General features: G+C 36.4%; 1 protein-coding gene across 8 annotated transcripts in view; it reads left to right on the forward strand.

Moving 5' to 3' along the window:
- cltcl1 (clathrin, heavy chain-like 1) overlaps positions 1-17722 on the forward strand; it is a 42647-nt gene that overhangs the window by 10221 nt on the left and 14704 nt on the right. For 6 of the 8 annotated variants that reach the window (XR_003674792.1, XM_028457277.1, XM_028457280.1 and 3 more), the window contains exons 3-18: positions 342-344; positions 2941-3209; positions 4308-4469; positions 4593-4706; positions 6066-6239; positions 6715-6912; positions 8746-8946; positions 9977-10129; positions 10258-10380; positions 12115-12252; positions 13214-13378; positions 13459-13639; positions 14794-14957; positions 15032-15157; positions 15255-15397; positions 16465-16699. Coding sequence is in view for 7 of the 8 variants with exons in the window: in XM_028457277.1 (XP_028313078.1) it covers positions 342-344; positions 2941-3209; positions 4308-4469; positions 4593-4706; positions 6066-6239; positions 6715-6912; positions 8746-8946; positions 9977-10129; positions 10258-10380; positions 12115-12252; positions 13214-13378; positions 13459-13639; positions 14794-14957; positions 15032-15157; positions 15255-15397; positions 16465-16699 (2549 nt within the window). In the remaining variant the exon portion in view is untranslated. The remainder of the gene's footprint in view (positions 1-341; positions 345-2940; positions 3210-4307; positions 4470-4592; positions 4707-6065; positions 6240-6714; positions 6913-8745; positions 8947-9976; positions 10130-10257; positions 10381-12114; positions 12253-13213; positions 13379-13458; positions 13640-14793; positions 14958-15031; positions 15158-15254; positions 15398-16464; positions 16700-17722) is intronic. The other 2 variants (XM_028457276.1, XM_028457279.1) reach the window with 1 other exon arrangement.

Here is a 17722-nt window from a genome sequence, read left to right on the forward strand (position 1 = left end):
TTGGAGTGATAGCTGATGTTACTATTTTGAGATAAATTCCCAGAGGGAACCCTGGCTGGCTTTGGGGGGTTATTTATTTGTCTAGTTTTAATATTTACTAGAAATCCTGCTGGAACACTGAAGTCACGCAATGACTAATTCACTTTTGCTGCGTGAAAATACTAAATCTGTTATGAAAACTGATTATCTGCTACTAAAACTGGCTCTAGATCTCATACTAATGTGCTGAATAGGATCATTTGTGAGGATATTACACACGTGTTGGCTTGTTTCTGTCTCATTTTTTGTATTTGTATTTGATTGAAACTTTCCTTCTTTTCCTGCTTTCTGTCACTTTACAGACGGTGAGTTGATCTCTGTCTGTCTGGCACTGTAGTGTCCTCTCGCTCTCATTAAAGCTTTGTTCAGTGTTCATTGATTAATCAATAGACAGTTGAATGTGTGAGACTTTGCCTACCAACCTCTTCATTGTGTCACCATTACTATGTCAGATCCTTTCATTCTGTGCGTGAGACGTCATCACTGCATCATAAAGGCTGTCTGTGTTGATCAGTTTGTGCTAAAGCTAACTATTCACCTCTAACAATGTTACAATGTTACTTAGTGTCAAAGAGCAACCGTAGCAGTGGAGGCAGTCAATGAGGAAACCAGGCTCCAGGTTTTGATGCATCAGTTTATCTGTTTATTTTTAATGCACACCACAAGCCCAGTGTACTTCAATCTCCACTCAACTCTCTACTGAACAGAATGAAGCTCCTTATATACAGGTGCACCACTAATTAGCCTGTACCAAGCATGGGGTGACATTTAATTTGCATATTAAAAGTACCACATAAATATTTACACAAACAATTCCTAACAGACATTATCACAAACAATAACCCCGTATTAATATCATTAATCTTATATACTTCCCCTAAATTATTAAACTACATATTTACATTGAGTTACAAACATCAAGCTCCCCTGTTCCTAGTCTCTGCTTGGTCTCTCCCACCTGGAACTATAAAAAGGTGTCCAAAGCGGGGAATTATTTTACCCGAACACCTCAGGAAAGAGGAAGAGAGCATTCACAGGTAAGCTTTGTTGAAGATCACATTTCAATCACATGCAGAATACCAGAACATATTTAATTGTTTTATCTTTCATGTCACTACTAAGTTATTTATCAATTAAACTGAAATGTATTTTCTGTGTTTATCACTAGATGAATCCTGTGGCCTGAACCATGTGCATCACCACCTGTCTTCCTGATTACATGACAAATAAATTAAACCAATACAACAAAACGTGTTTTCTTAATTTGATTAAGCACTGCAGTTTGTCACAGTATTACAATTTACCTTTTTTAAATTACAACAGTTCATAAGTGTAACAGTCCATAAGTGTAACGTCACCTCGTCGCTACACTTAGTTTGGTTTATTTGAGTTTTAATTCAGCGTTAAGCTCTGTTGACGTGATACAGTTGGAGTAATGATGTATTAAACAACACATACTGTTGAATAAGATTCAGACAAAGCTCATTTATACTTGTTTTCTGGCCATTGCTTGTTGTGACTTTTTCAAAGCTGCTCAATGCTTTTTATAGTCGGAGATCAGGTTACATAGAGCGGTGCTCCAAGTCAAGGTATTATTGTTGACTTTTAACTGTCCAGGTTTGGAAATGCATCATAAGTTAAATGTTCTAGGCAGGTTTGTAAAATTATGTAAACAAAGGCTGCTTTTAAGAATATAAGCAATTTTTTTTTTTTTAAACTAAAAGTTTAATAAAGTCAGTATTTGCTGTAACTTCTCTATGAATGTGCATCGTTTTCCATTGATACAGTTGAACAAAATCAGGTGTATCATAAAGGTGCTAACAGTCCTAATTAGGAGTGTGACGGTATCTCGTTACGGCGATATATTGCGATTTTTTTTTCGCACGATATGCTCGCGCTAAGTATCGTTTTTAATTTTTTTAATTTTTAAATTTAATTAATTTTTTTTTCAAAACCTTTTCTGCTTTTGCAGGTAGGTCTTCACAGACATGTTGTCACTGTTTGTTGATGGAATCAATATATTATTTACTGGAATATTGCACTATAATTGTGTCACTGGTAACAAAGACCCTATTTTTTGTTTTCTGAAAGCATTATTGGAGATACTTATTTGTTTACATTGGTATGTTGACACTTATTTACAGAAATGTTGCACTAAAATAGTGTCAAGCTTTAATGTCTTTGTGTGAAATGTACAACAAAATTAGCATTTGCAACACTTAAAGAGACACGTGACACAGCCACACGCACACATACAATCCCCATCTTTAATCACAAACATTTAGAAATACTCTGCGTAGTGCTGATATTGCACATATGTCCATGAAAATATTTGTATGAATATAAATTAAATTAAGGCGATACACAACCCATCATATAAATGCACTTTAGATGATCCTCTAAAGTGTTATTATTAAATTCAATAATAATTGTTACTAATTTGTGTAATCTCTTTAAAGTAATTTATGTAAACTTTTAGCCTTCAAACAAACACATTATATCCCTTTATATGTCGACTTCATTCTTATTGTGAATTCTTGTGTTTGCCAAAAATCTCACCAATCACTGCCCTCCTTTTCTGGTGAAAAAACACAAGAAATCACTGTAAAAACACTTCTATGCATCCATCTACAGGAACAGACATCCCACAATGCAATGCATCAAACTTTTCCTGACAATGTCAATAATAGCTTTTACAATGGAGATCAAAACAAACTTTAAAGTGGCAGTTTCAACCTTTTAAATCTTTTTTTCAAGCAAATTTGATTTATTGATTTATTATTATGTGATTATTTAATTGAAAAAAATTATCATCCCTAGCAGACGGAAATTATAAGCATTACACTGTTATCAAAATCTCACTGTTCTTCTTCCTTTTTGTCTTTGCTCGCTGTGCTTCAGCTGCCAAGACGCTGCAAATCTTCAACATTGAGATGAAGAGTAAAATGAAGGCTCACACCATGACGGAGGAGGTGGTGTTCTGGAAGTGGATTTCTGTTAACACTGTTGCCCTGGTGACGGACACAGCCGTGTATCACTGGAGCATGGAGGGGGATTCCCAACCGGCCAAAGTATTCGATCGGCACGCCAGTCTGGCTGGATGTCAAATCATCAACTACAGAACAGACGACCAGCAGAAGTGGTTACTGCTGATAGGGATTTCTGCTCAGGTGTGTATACACACACACGCACACACATCATGTTAATCATGTTTTTTTTGTTAAAAAACATGATTAAAATCAATTTGGACATGTTTTGAATCGATACGATAATTGCGTGGCAAAATATTGCGCTATATCGCAGATAATGGAGCGAAAATCTAAGGAGTCTTGCCACAATGTTTTTTTTTTTTTATTCTTCATTTTTCTTGATTTTTGTTTGAACAATCACACAAAGGGTGGCATACAATAGATGCCTTTGGTCTTTACACATCCTCTTTCTTAAAACAAACCTCAGAGTGAAATAAAATAAACTAGAACACTCGGAGAGTGCAGACCTCCGTCAAGAACAGCACGAGTACCGGGCGAGACTTACACACAATGCACTTCCCTACCACTACTACATTACCCATAAGCCAAAGCGCATTACCCTTAAGGCACCACGCTTAAAGGAGCAGGCTCAGGCATAGCTCTTATTTTCCTATTTTTTGGTATTTTCTCATTTTAGGTAATTCAGAACATCACCAAAATTTAATCACCTGTTCCGGAACTTCCTTGTCACATTATCAACATTTCCTGAAAATTTGCGTTCATTACCTTTCAAGTTGTCTTGCTAACAGACAAACAGACCGACAAATAAAAGCAGTGTAAAACATAACCTTCCGCTTCGCGCTTGGCGGAGGTAATAAGTAAAATGAAATAAACCTGGAAAACAAAGAATAATTATTTCTTCCTTTGAGGTTCAAATCACCCTTTTTTCCATGTAGGTTTAAAAAATAATGCAATTAAATAAAAGACAAGAAAAAGAAAAGTGTACATAGTTTTATATATCAATATACATTCCCACATACAACACTTAAAAATTTTAATTTACCATAATTATACTCGACACAATTACAAATTAAACCTGGATGGACTTACAGAAATTCCTTAGATAACCTGAGCATCTTTTTTCTGCTTATTTTCCACTAAAACCTTTTATCTTCATACTTTTGAGTATGAAGATAAATATGATATATATGTTATTTCTGTATCACAATAACATATCTATACAAAAGAACAAGGAGAGTCTGCCTACAAACTTATTTCCTTTGTCTTGTCATTTTGCAGCAAAACCGAGTGGTTGGGGCGATGCAGCTTTATTCTGTAGACAGAAAAGTATCTCAGCCCATTGAAGGCCACGCCGCTGCCTTCGGAGACTTCAAGGTTGAGGGAAACGCCAAACCTTCCACTCTTTTTTGCTTCGCTGTGCGCTCACAAGCCGGAGGGAAGGTGAGGCCCTGCTGGTCGGTGACCATTAAGCCGTCCGTGTTCCAAGTCTTTGTACAAGCAGTCCTGGCCATTTTTGAATCCTTGTAATAATAGTTTTTTTCCGTGTTAACTTTCCTTTTCCAGTTACACATCATTGAGGTGGGTCAGCCAGCTGCAGGAAACCAGCCGTTTGCTAAGAAAGCAGTGGATGTGTTCTTCCCACCTGAGGCCCAGACAGACTTTCCCGTAGCCATGCAGGTACTCGACAGAGTTGAAAGTAACGGATTACAAGTACTCACGTTACTGTAATTGACTTGCTTTTATGGGTACTTGTACCTTTTTGAGTATATTTCTAAATCAGTAATTTTGCTTGTACTTCAGTACATTTTAAAAGAAGTAAAGGAATTAATTACATTTCAACACCCAACCGTTACTGAGAAAATAATTATTTTTTGTTTTAAAATGATCAACGAACATTGTGAAACTACAAAAAATGAAATGACCAGACAACAATCAAATGCATCACATCATAGCTGCACTGCACCAAAACAGCATTGAATGTTGGTTATTTTCTCAGTTCTATAGTTTTGTAAATGTAGCTATACTTAGAACCTGATAATTTTTTTTATTGAGCTGAATTCATGTCTTTTTTTGTTTGAATAGCACTTATGGCATCATTCAACACATTTTCCAACATTTTCCTTTTCCCCTCCCCATTCCACCCTATAACAAAAGGCTAAATAACTCAAGAATTACAGTTCACAAGACACACATGCCAACCTCCCCCCCCCCCCCATACAATAATAGAAATACAATTTTATATCACATCAGAAAATGTAATCTGCGTTCACATTTTCCAAGTAAGTCAAAAAAGGTTGCCTGACTTCATAAAATGTTTGTATTGATCCCCTTGTTGAGTACCGAATCTTCTCGAATTGAATTAATCATGTGCCTTCTTTGAGCCAGCCCACATACGTGGGTGGCAATGACTCTTTCCACTTTTGTAAAATCATCCGTCTAGCAAGACAGGTGCAGAAAGCTATCATATTAGCCTTTTTCTCACCTGAATTGGCAGCCCTCACAATCACTCCAAATACAGCAATAAATGAACACGGTTCCACTGTAGTATTACATACATATTGTTGACAGAGGTTTAACTTTGGACACATCCAATACATGTGTATTAAAGTGGCTGGTCCTGACAGCATTGGTCCCATGTGGGGTCAAAGTCAGTTTTTATTTTACTCAAAGAATTGTACATTTTGACAAACCTTTCCTTTCATACAGATGCGTTTGTGGAAAATAAATTAAGCTCCAATTGTGTATGATTTGGTCTCTTTTTTTTTTTAAGTTTATACATGAGATGTTTACTGTATGCAAGGGAACTGTGGCAAAATGTATTACCAAAAATAAACATAGGGGATTAAAGTAACTAGTAACTCTTACTTTATAATTACTTAATATTTATTTTATTATTATTATATTTAATTGTTACTTTTTACTTGTACTTGAGTATTTTATGTATGCCTTACTTGTACTTCTACTTGAGTAGGATATATCAGTACTCTTTACACCGCTGGTAAACCTTGATTCTCAAATAAATCTGTTTTCCTTCAGATTGGCAGTAAACACGGGGTGATATACTTGATTACAAAGTACGGTTACATTCATCTCTACGACCTGGAGTCAGGAGTGTGTATTTACATGAACCGGATCAGTGCGGAGACCATCTTCGTCACAGCACCTCATGAAGCCACCTCAGGGATAATCGGCGTCAACAAGAAGGGACAGGTGAGGAACGAGTCGGGAACCAGGCTTGGGCATTTATAAATAATTTACTTTATAATTGTAATTGACATGGACGTTCTATAAAAACTGTCATTTACAATGTAATTAAATGCAAATCTGGGGAACCATGTTACAGTTCAATGGCTTACACATACGTATTGGACAATTATTAAAATATGTTTCATATCAAGTTTACCTGTCTGTTCTCTTGAGGATCATTTTACCATTTAAAATTCTAAATTGAGGGGTTGAATTATAATTGAACTTTATTAATTGAGAATGTATTTGTAATTGATTTCAGGTGGAAAATAATTATTTTGAAAAATTGCTGGTCATTGTTGTTGTAATTGAACATTAATTGAAGACGTAATTGTAATTTTAAAACGTAATGGACCCCAATCCCACCGGGAACTCTCACAGCATCGGTTGCAGGGCAGGAAACCTGTTAATTTATGGTTCTACATTTGTTGCATTCTAGGTGTTATCTGTATGCGTTGAAGAGGAAAACATTGTAAATTACGCCAGCAACGTCCTGCAGAACCCTGACCTCGCTTTGAGGATGGCTGTGAGGTCCAACTTGGCTGGAGCAGAGGAGCTTTTTGGCAGGAAGTTCAACACACTGTTTGCCCAGGGAAGCTATTCAGAAGCTGCCAAGGTTGCAGCTTCGTCCCCCAAGGTAAGCCAAACACTTGACCACTGCACTGTTTGTTGCTTTATTATCACATAAATTAGTTTAGTTGGTAGTCAGCAACAGGAAAGGACAGTGTTTAGAGTACATCACCATGTACACATCAATGTTTTATTTATTTATTACCAATATACTTTCGAAAACGGTTTTCGAAAGTATATTGGTTGTCATGTTTGTATGTGTGTTTGTTTGTTTGTTTGTATGCTTCTGTTTGTGTACGCAATAGTGTCCTCAATTTTTTGACGAATCCACTTCAATTTTTTTCCTGTGAATTGGTTTTTGGTCACAGATGAGACCATTACATTTTGGTGAAGGTAGGTTTAAGATCAAGGTCACAAAATAAATCAAAAATCGTAAAATTCCCTGTCTTTAGCATTGTACAACTCATATCTCCGTCAGATCTTCATTGATTTGTTCAAGATATTGCAGGATGATGTAAGGCTATGACATGCAACATTTGACCGAACAGGATCCGGATCCGATCCAGATTGCTGACTCAGCAAAAATTCCTATACAGTTTAAATAAGTTTTGATTTCATTCAAATTTGGTGGATTGATGTTGGGTTGTGGCCTCTATCAAAATGTCGAGTTTCATACGGATCTGATCCAGAATGTGGATTTGGCAGCAGGTTAAATTTTGCCGATTTCGAAATTGGGCTATTTCCAAATTCTGCGCTGCATGAGCGCTTTCACCTATTTATTTGTTTGTTTGTTCCTTTCATGAAAATGCAAACCAACAGATTCCACATGTACGTCAAACAATATCATAGTCCAAATGAAACATTTTCATGATTGGAAAGGATTAAATTCTTATATTTCTGCCCCTTAACTGAACACATAATCTGTATCGATGACCCCACCAACCTTCCGCCATCAATCCACTCACATTTACAAATCACCCCACGAGTTAACTTTCTAAAGCATATTGGCTGATTTTTCTTGCCATATACTTTTTTTTTAATTGACATATTTGCACAAACCTTCAAATCCTTATCTTGAGTGTTCCACGATCGCACACCGACAACAGTATGAGCTACTTGGTGTTTAAAATCAAATTTCCTCCTGTGATTGTCAACCTCTGACACTCTGAACACTTTCTGACAGTGTTCTGCTTTTAACTTTATACATAAAGACGTAATGTTTGAAGTTAAATTATGTATTTAGATTTTAATAACACTGATTTGATAAAAAAAATAATTTGTATGGTCTATAAAACCAGCTTTGTAAATAAATCTGATTTTTGTCAAAAAATCAATTGTAAAATATTACTAGTACATGTTACCCCACACTTCAACACAATAAGTGAAATATGGCAAGATATTAGAACAATATAACATTCTCAAAACATAGTGAAGTAAACCATACTTGTCTTTGTTCAAAATAATAATATATGAGCTTTCCATGACAATACCTCCAAGGAATCTAAACTCACTTACTCTCTCAAGGTCAGTACCATTTATAGACAATGACACTTATGTTTCAAATAATCATAAACTTCGTTTTATTTAAATTTAATAATAACTTATTTTTATTAAACTAATATTTAAGTAGAAGCATTTCCTCTTCAATGTTTCCAGATAAAGTTTTTAAATCACACCCACACCCAACATGATAAATTCATGTTGGGTGTGGGATACATATGTATGTGTATATACGTATATATGCATATGTGTGTATCCATAAAATGAAGAGTCCGTCCTTAAGACTGCTCTACTGTAAAGTGTCTTGAGATACCATTGGTTATGATTTGGTGCTATACAAATAAAAGATTGATTGATTGATTGATTGAAATCATGTCCTTCCATGTCTCTCTGCACTCAGGGCATCCTACGGACAGCAGAAACCATTAGAAAGTTCCAGAGCGTCCCAGCTCAGCCGGGTCAGGCGTCTCCGCTCCTCCAGTACTTTGGCATTCTTTTGGACCAGGGCCAGCTCAACAAGTTTGAGTCCCTTGAGCTTTGCAGGCCTGTCCTGCAACAAGGCCGCAAACAGTTACTGGAAAAATGGCTGAAAGAGGACAAGGTAAACGGTGGAGTCTGCTGAAGCAGGGGTTCTCAACCTTGGTGTCAAGGCCACATTTGGAGTTGTGAGACACTGGGAAGGGGTCGCCAGATGCCTTCAAGAAACAATGAATGTTTGTTTTTTAGTAATTTCAGCTCATTTTTGTGTTTTTTTACCCTTTTTCTGCAACTACACCAAACTTGCCATATTTTAACCTATTTTCATCACTTTTTCTTGCCATATTTTTGCTCCTTTTAATGCATTTTGCCACATTACTTCCATTTCTGCCACTTCTCCATCAAATTTCAATTTCTTTTCTGCACAGTTTTTCCACTTTCAAGACGTTTTCTGCACTTTTAAACCCTTTCCACTACTTTTCTCACCTAAAGTCACAGATATTGACCTATTATTGTCACCATATTATTTTTGCCAATTTACCCACATTCACGATTTGTCCGTTTAAACTAATTGTTCCTACTTTATAAATTACATTACCCACACCACCCTTCCTCCATTTCTGCCACTTTTAAGCCAATATTGACACTTTGAACCCTTTTTTACCATTTTTTTCTGCATTTTTTTCTGCTAGGTTTTGGCTATTTAGCAACTTTTAATCAATTTCTTTGATTTTTACAATCCCATTTCACCACTTGTTCCACCATTTACGGTCACTTTTAAGCCATTTAATTTTGATTCAAACGAGGATTTACATCTTTAACATTACAATATACTATGGCACAAATAATACACTTCCATTGGATATTATTCAGATAAATAAATAAATGTGGTTTTAACAGATTCATAGAACAATGGACCATCATTTTGCTGACTTAATGGATGGATCTCATAAAGCTCTCCTCTTTATTCCTCTTTATAGATGACCCTGTCTCCACATGACTATGTGGGGTTCCCCGGTCTCTGAAAACTTTATTTTGGGGGTCGTGGGCTGAGAAGGTTGAGAACCCCTGTGCTAAAGTAACATAGCGTGATGTGGTTTGTTTAAGTAGAGTATTTTTGATTGTCTTAATAAATTGAAAATACTGTGTTACAGTTGGAGTGCTCAGAGGAACTGGGAGACCTGGTCAAGGCCTCAGACCCTACTCTTGCTCTCAGCGTCTACCTCAGAGCCAACGTCCCCAACAAGGTTATCCAGTGCTTTGCAGAAACCAGCCAGTTCCAGAAGATCGTGTTGTATGCGAAAAAGGTGATCGGGAGAGACTTTTAATGTTTTTTTTTTTTTAAATTATTATCAATCCAAGTATAATGTAACATGTGATGTGGGATCCTTTCTCTCTGCTTGTAGAATGTCATCTGTTGTTTGTTTTTTTAAAGGTTGGCTTTACTCCAGACTGGGTGTTCCTGCTGAGGAATGTGATGCGTGTCAATCCAGATCAAGGACTGCAGTTTGCCCAAATGTTAGTCCAGGATGAGGAGCCGCTGGCCAACATAAACCAGGTAATGCACACCATCGTGATCAGCTCACGTTTAGGGAGGACACGCAGCTTCAGGCTACGCACGGAATTCCTTTGTAAACACACGTGTCCAGTGTGGAAGTCTCCATCCGTGTTATTCCAGATGTGCAGGCAATGCTAGGAATTTACTGAGTCACTGACCTCCTCCCCCTCTTCTTAAATAACTTCATGCTTTTACATTTTAGAGCTTCATTTTAGCATTATCTGGCCACTGGGCCAGAGGTGATGGGGTCAGTTTGACCTTTCATACAAACCTAAATAGGTAAAGGTGGGATGACATCTCGTGCGATATAAAACGTCACAAGATCTATTGTCGATGGTAGGAACGTGTCTTTTCAACTATTTTCAGCTATGGAGACATAGGCTGTGTTTGAAATGTCACACTAACGTACTTTACACTACAAACTCTGAGTATATACTGTCTACAATCTATTATATGGATGATTAGGATGATGAGCGTTTCCACTGACGTATACTTCCAAGTTTCCCAAGTTAAAACCCACGTATACACATTTCATTTCCACATTTTGGAGATTTTCAGAAACCCGCCATTGTGCTCCTGAAAAAACTTTCGGTTAACTTCAAAACAAGAGCCCTATTTACTAAAGAGTCTAAAAACTAATGGAAGACAAGAAGAGATGCTTTTGTTTTGAAATGGGAATGTGTGATTTTTAGCTTGAAAAAGTAATTAATTTTTTATATTTTCCTGTTGAGTTGGAAAAGGTCATACCCAGAGTAAGTTTGTAAAAGTTAAAGTTAAATAAAAGCATGGTTTGTTTCCAACTGCAATGTTTTGGTCTTTTTTCCCTTTCTATCACTCCACATCTGTTAATAAGTACACATGTGGAATGTAGTGAATAGGGATGTAACGATTAATCGTAAGGCAGTTAAAAATCGATTCATAGGTATCACGGTTGATATCGATTTTCTGAAAATTGAATAGCAGTACTTTTATATATTTATCCTTCTCTTGTCCAAAAGCTGAGGCTGCGGGCGGTCTGCTACTATTTTCTTTCTGGCCGCCTTATACTCTTAAACATGTTCATAAATGATTCCTTACCCCTTTAGCATTGAAAGAATATCTGTAATATTACGTGAATATCTGTAAAAGTCACGTTTTTCTATTAGCTCCGTCTGCTAGCATAGCATCTCTTCTTCACTGCACAGATTAGCTGCATGCCAACCGACCACTGGGTTACCAGCGCCCTCTGATGGTCCAAACGAATATCTGACGTAAATACAATGGTTTTTTTAAAGTCCAATTGTTAAGGCACAAAATACATTTTCAGTTGCACTTTTAAAAAGAAAAAGAACTATTATGCAGTTTTGCATTGTTTACTATAGAACCAGAATTTAAATTAATAGGCTTCTTCTTCATTTGTATTATTCCTTTGTTTATTTCATTCAATATTTATTTTTAGTTAAATTGCATTGTTCTGAATAGTTTATCAGGGGATTCTTTTGACAATGGAAAATTAAAGGAAAATAGTACAGTATTTTCTAGTGTTTTTCCCAATAAAATAAAGGAACATTTTTCAGTCATTTGTCTACAGTCCCATTTTGTAAAATAATTCGTGAGAGAATCGTATTGTGAACCAAGTATTGTGAATCGAATCGTATCGGGAGTTGAGTGAATCGTTACATCCCTAGTAGTGAAGCAGTTGTGCTCGTTCTATTCTTTTGTCTCATCGCCTTTTGTTCTGGTCTTTATTGGTAGATTGTGGATGTGTTCATGGAGGGGAGCCTGATCCAACAGTGCACCTCCTTCCTCTTAGATGCTTTAAAGAACAACCGCCCTGCTGAAGGACATCTACAAACCCGTCTTCTGGAGATGAACCTCATTCATGCCCCTCAGGTCAACCATTAAACCTTTTTCTAATTTTGATCATGTCTAAATGTACCTTTGACTTCACGTTACTCCTATTTTCTTTAATAAATTTTAGGGTTCTTAATTTTTAATATCTTAATTTCAGGACCTAAACGCAGCTTTGTGACTGTGAGGGAGTGGAAGAGTTGAAGAATTTCTATGCAGGACCTGAACATAACATTTGTTGTCAGCGTGCATGTTCAGCGAAGCAGATCGATTATACTGTATACCGTTTTTTAGTGATTAAACCAGAGTCCCATGTTAACTCAATGACTGCTGTGAAGCACGACAGTTCGTTGTCCACCATCACTCTGAAACAGACAGAAGTCTCTGGTATGAAAGCGAAAGTAAACAGGAGCGCATCGCTCCACTAACTAAAACAAGCGTGCACACACATACAAACACACACAGGTGCTAACAGCAGACGCTGCCCACGCTTTCATAGCTGGTAGACTGGGAAAGAAGTCCGGCGCTCAGCCGCTTTGCTCCAACCGAGAGACATTATTGCCGTATTCTCATAGGTTTTCACCTTTGTGCATAAATGCGAGTGAAATAAAGCTGTGTCACGTAACGCAAACAACTTTTCGGTGTAAATGTGACGGATAAAACGATAGAAAGTTTCATCTCGAATGAAGACATTAGAGCCGATCACATTAATTGCAAAATATCGGCCGATACGAAATAGCTGATCAGATCGGTGTAATGCCTAGGAAGCATTTAAAAAAAAAAAAAAAAAAATTCTATAATGTTAAAAAATAAACTGACAAAAGTTTTTGTGTACCACCTGAGTGGTGTTCAAGTACCCCCAAGTTTGGGAACCACTGCTCTAAACCTTTTTGTCATTTTAAACTTTTCTCAATCAAATTAGTAGATTTCTGCATATTAATCTACAATTTCATTTGTAAGAATGGTGCTATACAAATAAAGTTTGATTGATTGATTTTTGCAGGTGGCAGATGCCATTCTGGGAAACCAGATGTTTACACACTATGACCGCGCCCACGTCGCTCAGCTGTGTGAAAAAGCAGGACTGCTGCAGAGGGCTCTGGAACACTACACCGACCAGTACGACATCAAACGAGCTGTGGTGCACACACACCTGCTCAACGCTGAGGTAGACGTTTTTTAAACCTCACCTCTGGTGTGAGCGACTGCTAACTGTTCCCCTCACTCTGCCTGTGTTTGTGTTTGTAGTGGCTGGTGAACTTTTTTGGCTCCTTGTCTGTTGAAGACTCTTTGGAGTGTCTGAGGGCTATGCTATCGGCTAACATCCGGCAGAACCTCCAGCTGTGCGTCCAGGTAGCGTCTAAATATCACGAGCAGCTCGGAACCGATTCATTAGTGGAGCTTTTTGAATCTTTCAAGAGTTACGAAGGTAGGTTTGCTCCTTTTTGAAGTGAATTCAAGTAGAATTAGTTTTTTGATAGATTTTTATTTATTTATTTTGAACAATTTAATACAAACAGAAAAAGCTTTAGTAGTACGTGACGTGTACATATATGTTTCCATTTGCAGCCTACATGATGTGTATTAACATAAATATTATAGATAACATAACTCAGGGTTGGGGTCATAATTGTAATTGCAATTTAATAAATCTGTTACTGTTGTAATCATAATTAAGTTGCATATGAGTTCAGATAATTCACTTAAATTGTAATTGCCATGAAAATTCTATAAAAATTGTCAATTATAATTTAACACAAAACTGGAGAACCATGTTACAGTTCTACACATATATTGTTAACAATTATTAAAATAATTCGTCTTAAGCTTTCACACATTTTACCATTTTAAAAAATTGAAATGTAGGGGTATACCGACACAAAAAAGCTCAGACGCCTACGCCAAAAATATTAAAACCTATATTTTAATTTATTATGAATCCTAACAAGTTAACCAATAGATAGAAAATAAATTAGATGATAGATATTTGTTTTATCGTGATTTACAGCTGATTTAGGACCCGTTATCATAAGAGATGCTAGCGCATAAGGAAGGATACGTTCTATGGGATTATTTACTGTATTTCAGACTCAGTAATTGTGATTCATTTTATTTGAACTTTAGTAATTGAGAACATAATTGTAATTGGCTTTCTGAGGATAAAAAAATAATTGTAATTGAATTGGAAATGGAAAAAAATGTCGGTTATCGTAATCATAATTTAATTGCAATTGAATATGGATAATTGAAAACGTACTTGTAACTGAAAAATGTAATTGACCCCAACCCTGACACAAATAAATACACTACTCGAAAATGGAGTTTTCAAAACTTACGTTCCTGACATTTTCAACTTTACATACATCAATTGATATTATATACATACACGAGGCTGATATACATTCACATTTCCACAAAATCTTTTTATGACAATAAACATGTTGGATCTTATCGTTCTTCCTCAGCTCTGTACTTTGATAAAATAGATTGTTTGTACATTGATTTAAATATATTCAAACTTTAGCATTAGATAGCAATAAATGGAGCTAACTAACTGTGGAATTTACTTTTTCTCCACTGAAGGCTTGTTTTACTTCCTCGGTTCGATTGTGAATTTCAGTCAAGAGCCCGACGTTCACTTTAAATACATCCAGGCTGCTTGTAAGACTGGACAGATCAAAGAAGTGGAGAGAATCTGCAGGGAGAGCAACTGTTATGATCCAGATAGGGTCAAGAATTTCCTCAAGGTCAGAAAACTCTTAAATTATATTTCCTTTAATCCTCCTGCCTGGATGAACTGAATATTGTATGTTCTTTACAGGAGGCGAAGCTCACAGACCAGCTTCCTTTAATCATCGTGTGCGACCGCTTTGATTTCGTCCACGATCTGGTGCTCTACCTCTACCGCAACACTCTACAGAAATACATCGAAATCTACGTACAAAAAGTACGATTACACATGTTTAATGGGTAAAAAGTTACATCATTTAAATGTAGTTGAGCTGTGATTTTAATTATTTTTCAATTGTTGGACTTGCTCTCAGGTGAACCCCAGTCGTTTGCCCGTGGTCATTGGTGGTTTGTTAGACGTCGACTGTTCTGAGGACGTGATCAAGAATCTAATCATGGTGGTCAGAGGCCAGTTCTCTACAGACGAGCTCGTGGAGGAGGTGGAGAAGAGAAACAGGTAAGAAAAAGAATTAAATAAAATTTAAAAAAAACCCCTCTAAAACAACTAAAAAATGATTTTAGTAAAATTGTGTTTATAACAGTGTTGCATGCCACTGTATTTATTATAGTTCTTTTATCTCGATTTATTCCTTTATTATTTATTCCTTTATTACGTAGGCATTCACTGGCGGTCGGCAAAGCAAGAATTTCATTGTACAGGGAAACGTGTTTCTAACTGTACAGATGACAATAAACACTTTGACTTTGAAAATAATACAAAATAAGTAAATGGACGAATGTTTATATTGAATCATGCAGAGTAATTTAATCTCACCCCTTTTCCATCAACAATAATCTAATATTGAGCTTCCCATATATTTCCACTTCTACAACAATGTAATTTTTTCTTGGTATTTTTTGTGAGGTAAACCACACACATGCAGACATACTTGCAAACTTATCTGGGACAGCCTACTTGTGCATTTACACATAATTAAATACACAAAATCAAGGGCATGGCCAATACAATAAATAAAAAAAATATACAAATAAACATACAGTGAAATAAAGAAAAATAAATTTATCCAAATATTTAAAATACATTTTTAAGGCTGAAGTGTGGTATGGGAAAAGGCGGCCAGAGAATAGATAAGCTAATGGTTTATTCTTAGAACACAGCCTTCTAACCATGTAATAATGTATTAGGGCTGGGACTTTAAAGCATTAATTTAGATTAATTAATTACAGAAAAATAACGCACAAAAAAACAGTTAACCTTTAATCTTGTTCAGTTCACGTTATATCCATAATACTGATGCACAGACTACAATATAAGAAAAGGGATACCAAAATCTAATTGAATTGAAAAAAGTTGCTTCTCGTGTCAAATATTATGCGATTAATTTAGATAAATCGAGATTAATTAATTACAAAGTCTCTAATTAATTATATAATTTTTTTTTTTAAATCATGGCCCACCACTAAAAGTAATATATTGTATTTCTGATACCCAAATACTCTTTTCAAAGTTTTCTTTTGTAAAGCAAGTCTAAAATGTACAACGTGTTTACGTCAACTTTTCAGGTTGAAACTTCTGCTGCCGTGGTTAGAGTCTCGAATCCACGAAGGATGTGAGGAGCCGGCGACCCACAATGCCCTGGCCAAGATCTACATAGACAGCAACAACACCCCTGAACGTTTCCTGAAGGAGAACCCGTTCTACGACAGCGCCGTGGTCGGACGTTACTGTGAGAAGAGAGACCCTCACCTGGCCTGTGTGGCCTACGAGAGAGGACAGTGTGACCTGGATCTCATTAAAGTGGGTGGATCTAGAATTTAGTGTCATAGTGTAGGCCTTATAGATCAATAAATCAAAGAAAAAAGTGCTTGAAAAAAGCACAGAAATTTTTTTCCACTCAAATGTTTGTTTTGATCTCCACTGTAAACACTCATTTTAGTTCAGGGGCCAAATGGGGACCAGTTCAATCTCAAGTGGGCCGATGATTATAGACAGTGAAATGAGCAATTTTATCATTCATGTGCCTTAGTTTGCACTTCCACGTATAATAGTTTTTATAGTTTTTAATTTATGTAAGGCATTGATAATTTCGAAGCAATAAAGGACATCTATCAGTCCCTGCAAAATGTTTTTGTGACCAATTTGTATTTAATTTGGGGACATTTTGGGAAATAATTTGAGGAAAATTGTAGGATTTTGGTAAAATTGAGAGAATTTCCAACAATTTGAGATGAAAAATGAACCCTTGGGCTAGGTTTGGCCCCCAGGCCTTAGGTTTGACACCTATTCTGGGATGCATAGAAATGCTGTTACTTCATTCTTAAATTTCTTGTATTGGCCTCCCAAAAAACTCTGCCAAAGTGACTTCCCAACACATTTTTGGTGTTTTTCCTGAAAGTTGCAACAAAACGACGGATGTTTATTTTGGGGCTTTCATGGAAAGATTTGATTATGGCTGACATTAAATGTCTTGCAGAGTGAGGTGATATCACGGGGAATACCAGGAACAAACTAGAATAAAAATGATGTCAAGGGGAATCACTGTTCTGTTTTGTGTGGCAAAGAAACACAAGAAATCACAGCTAGAATGAAGGAAAAAATATCACTTTTCTGCATCCGTCTACGGGACTCCACATCCCACAATGCAATGTGTGAAACTTTTCCAGCAATGTCAATAAGAGTTTTTACAGTAGAGATAAAAATAAACTTTTGAGTGGCAATTCCAACCGTTTAGATCTTTGAGTCCTTGATCGATGAGGCCTAAACGGTCTATATCTGATAGAAGTTTTTCATCTCCTGCAGCTTTAAGTCATTTACGGTTCA

Source organism: Gouania willdenowi, chromosome 9 (assembly GCF_900634775.1).
Source record: "Gouania willdenowi chromosome 9, fGouWil2.1, whole genome shotgun sequence".
Lineage (NCBI taxonomy): Eukaryota > Metazoa > Chordata > Actinopteri > Blenniiformes > Gobiesocidae > Gouania > Gouania willdenowi.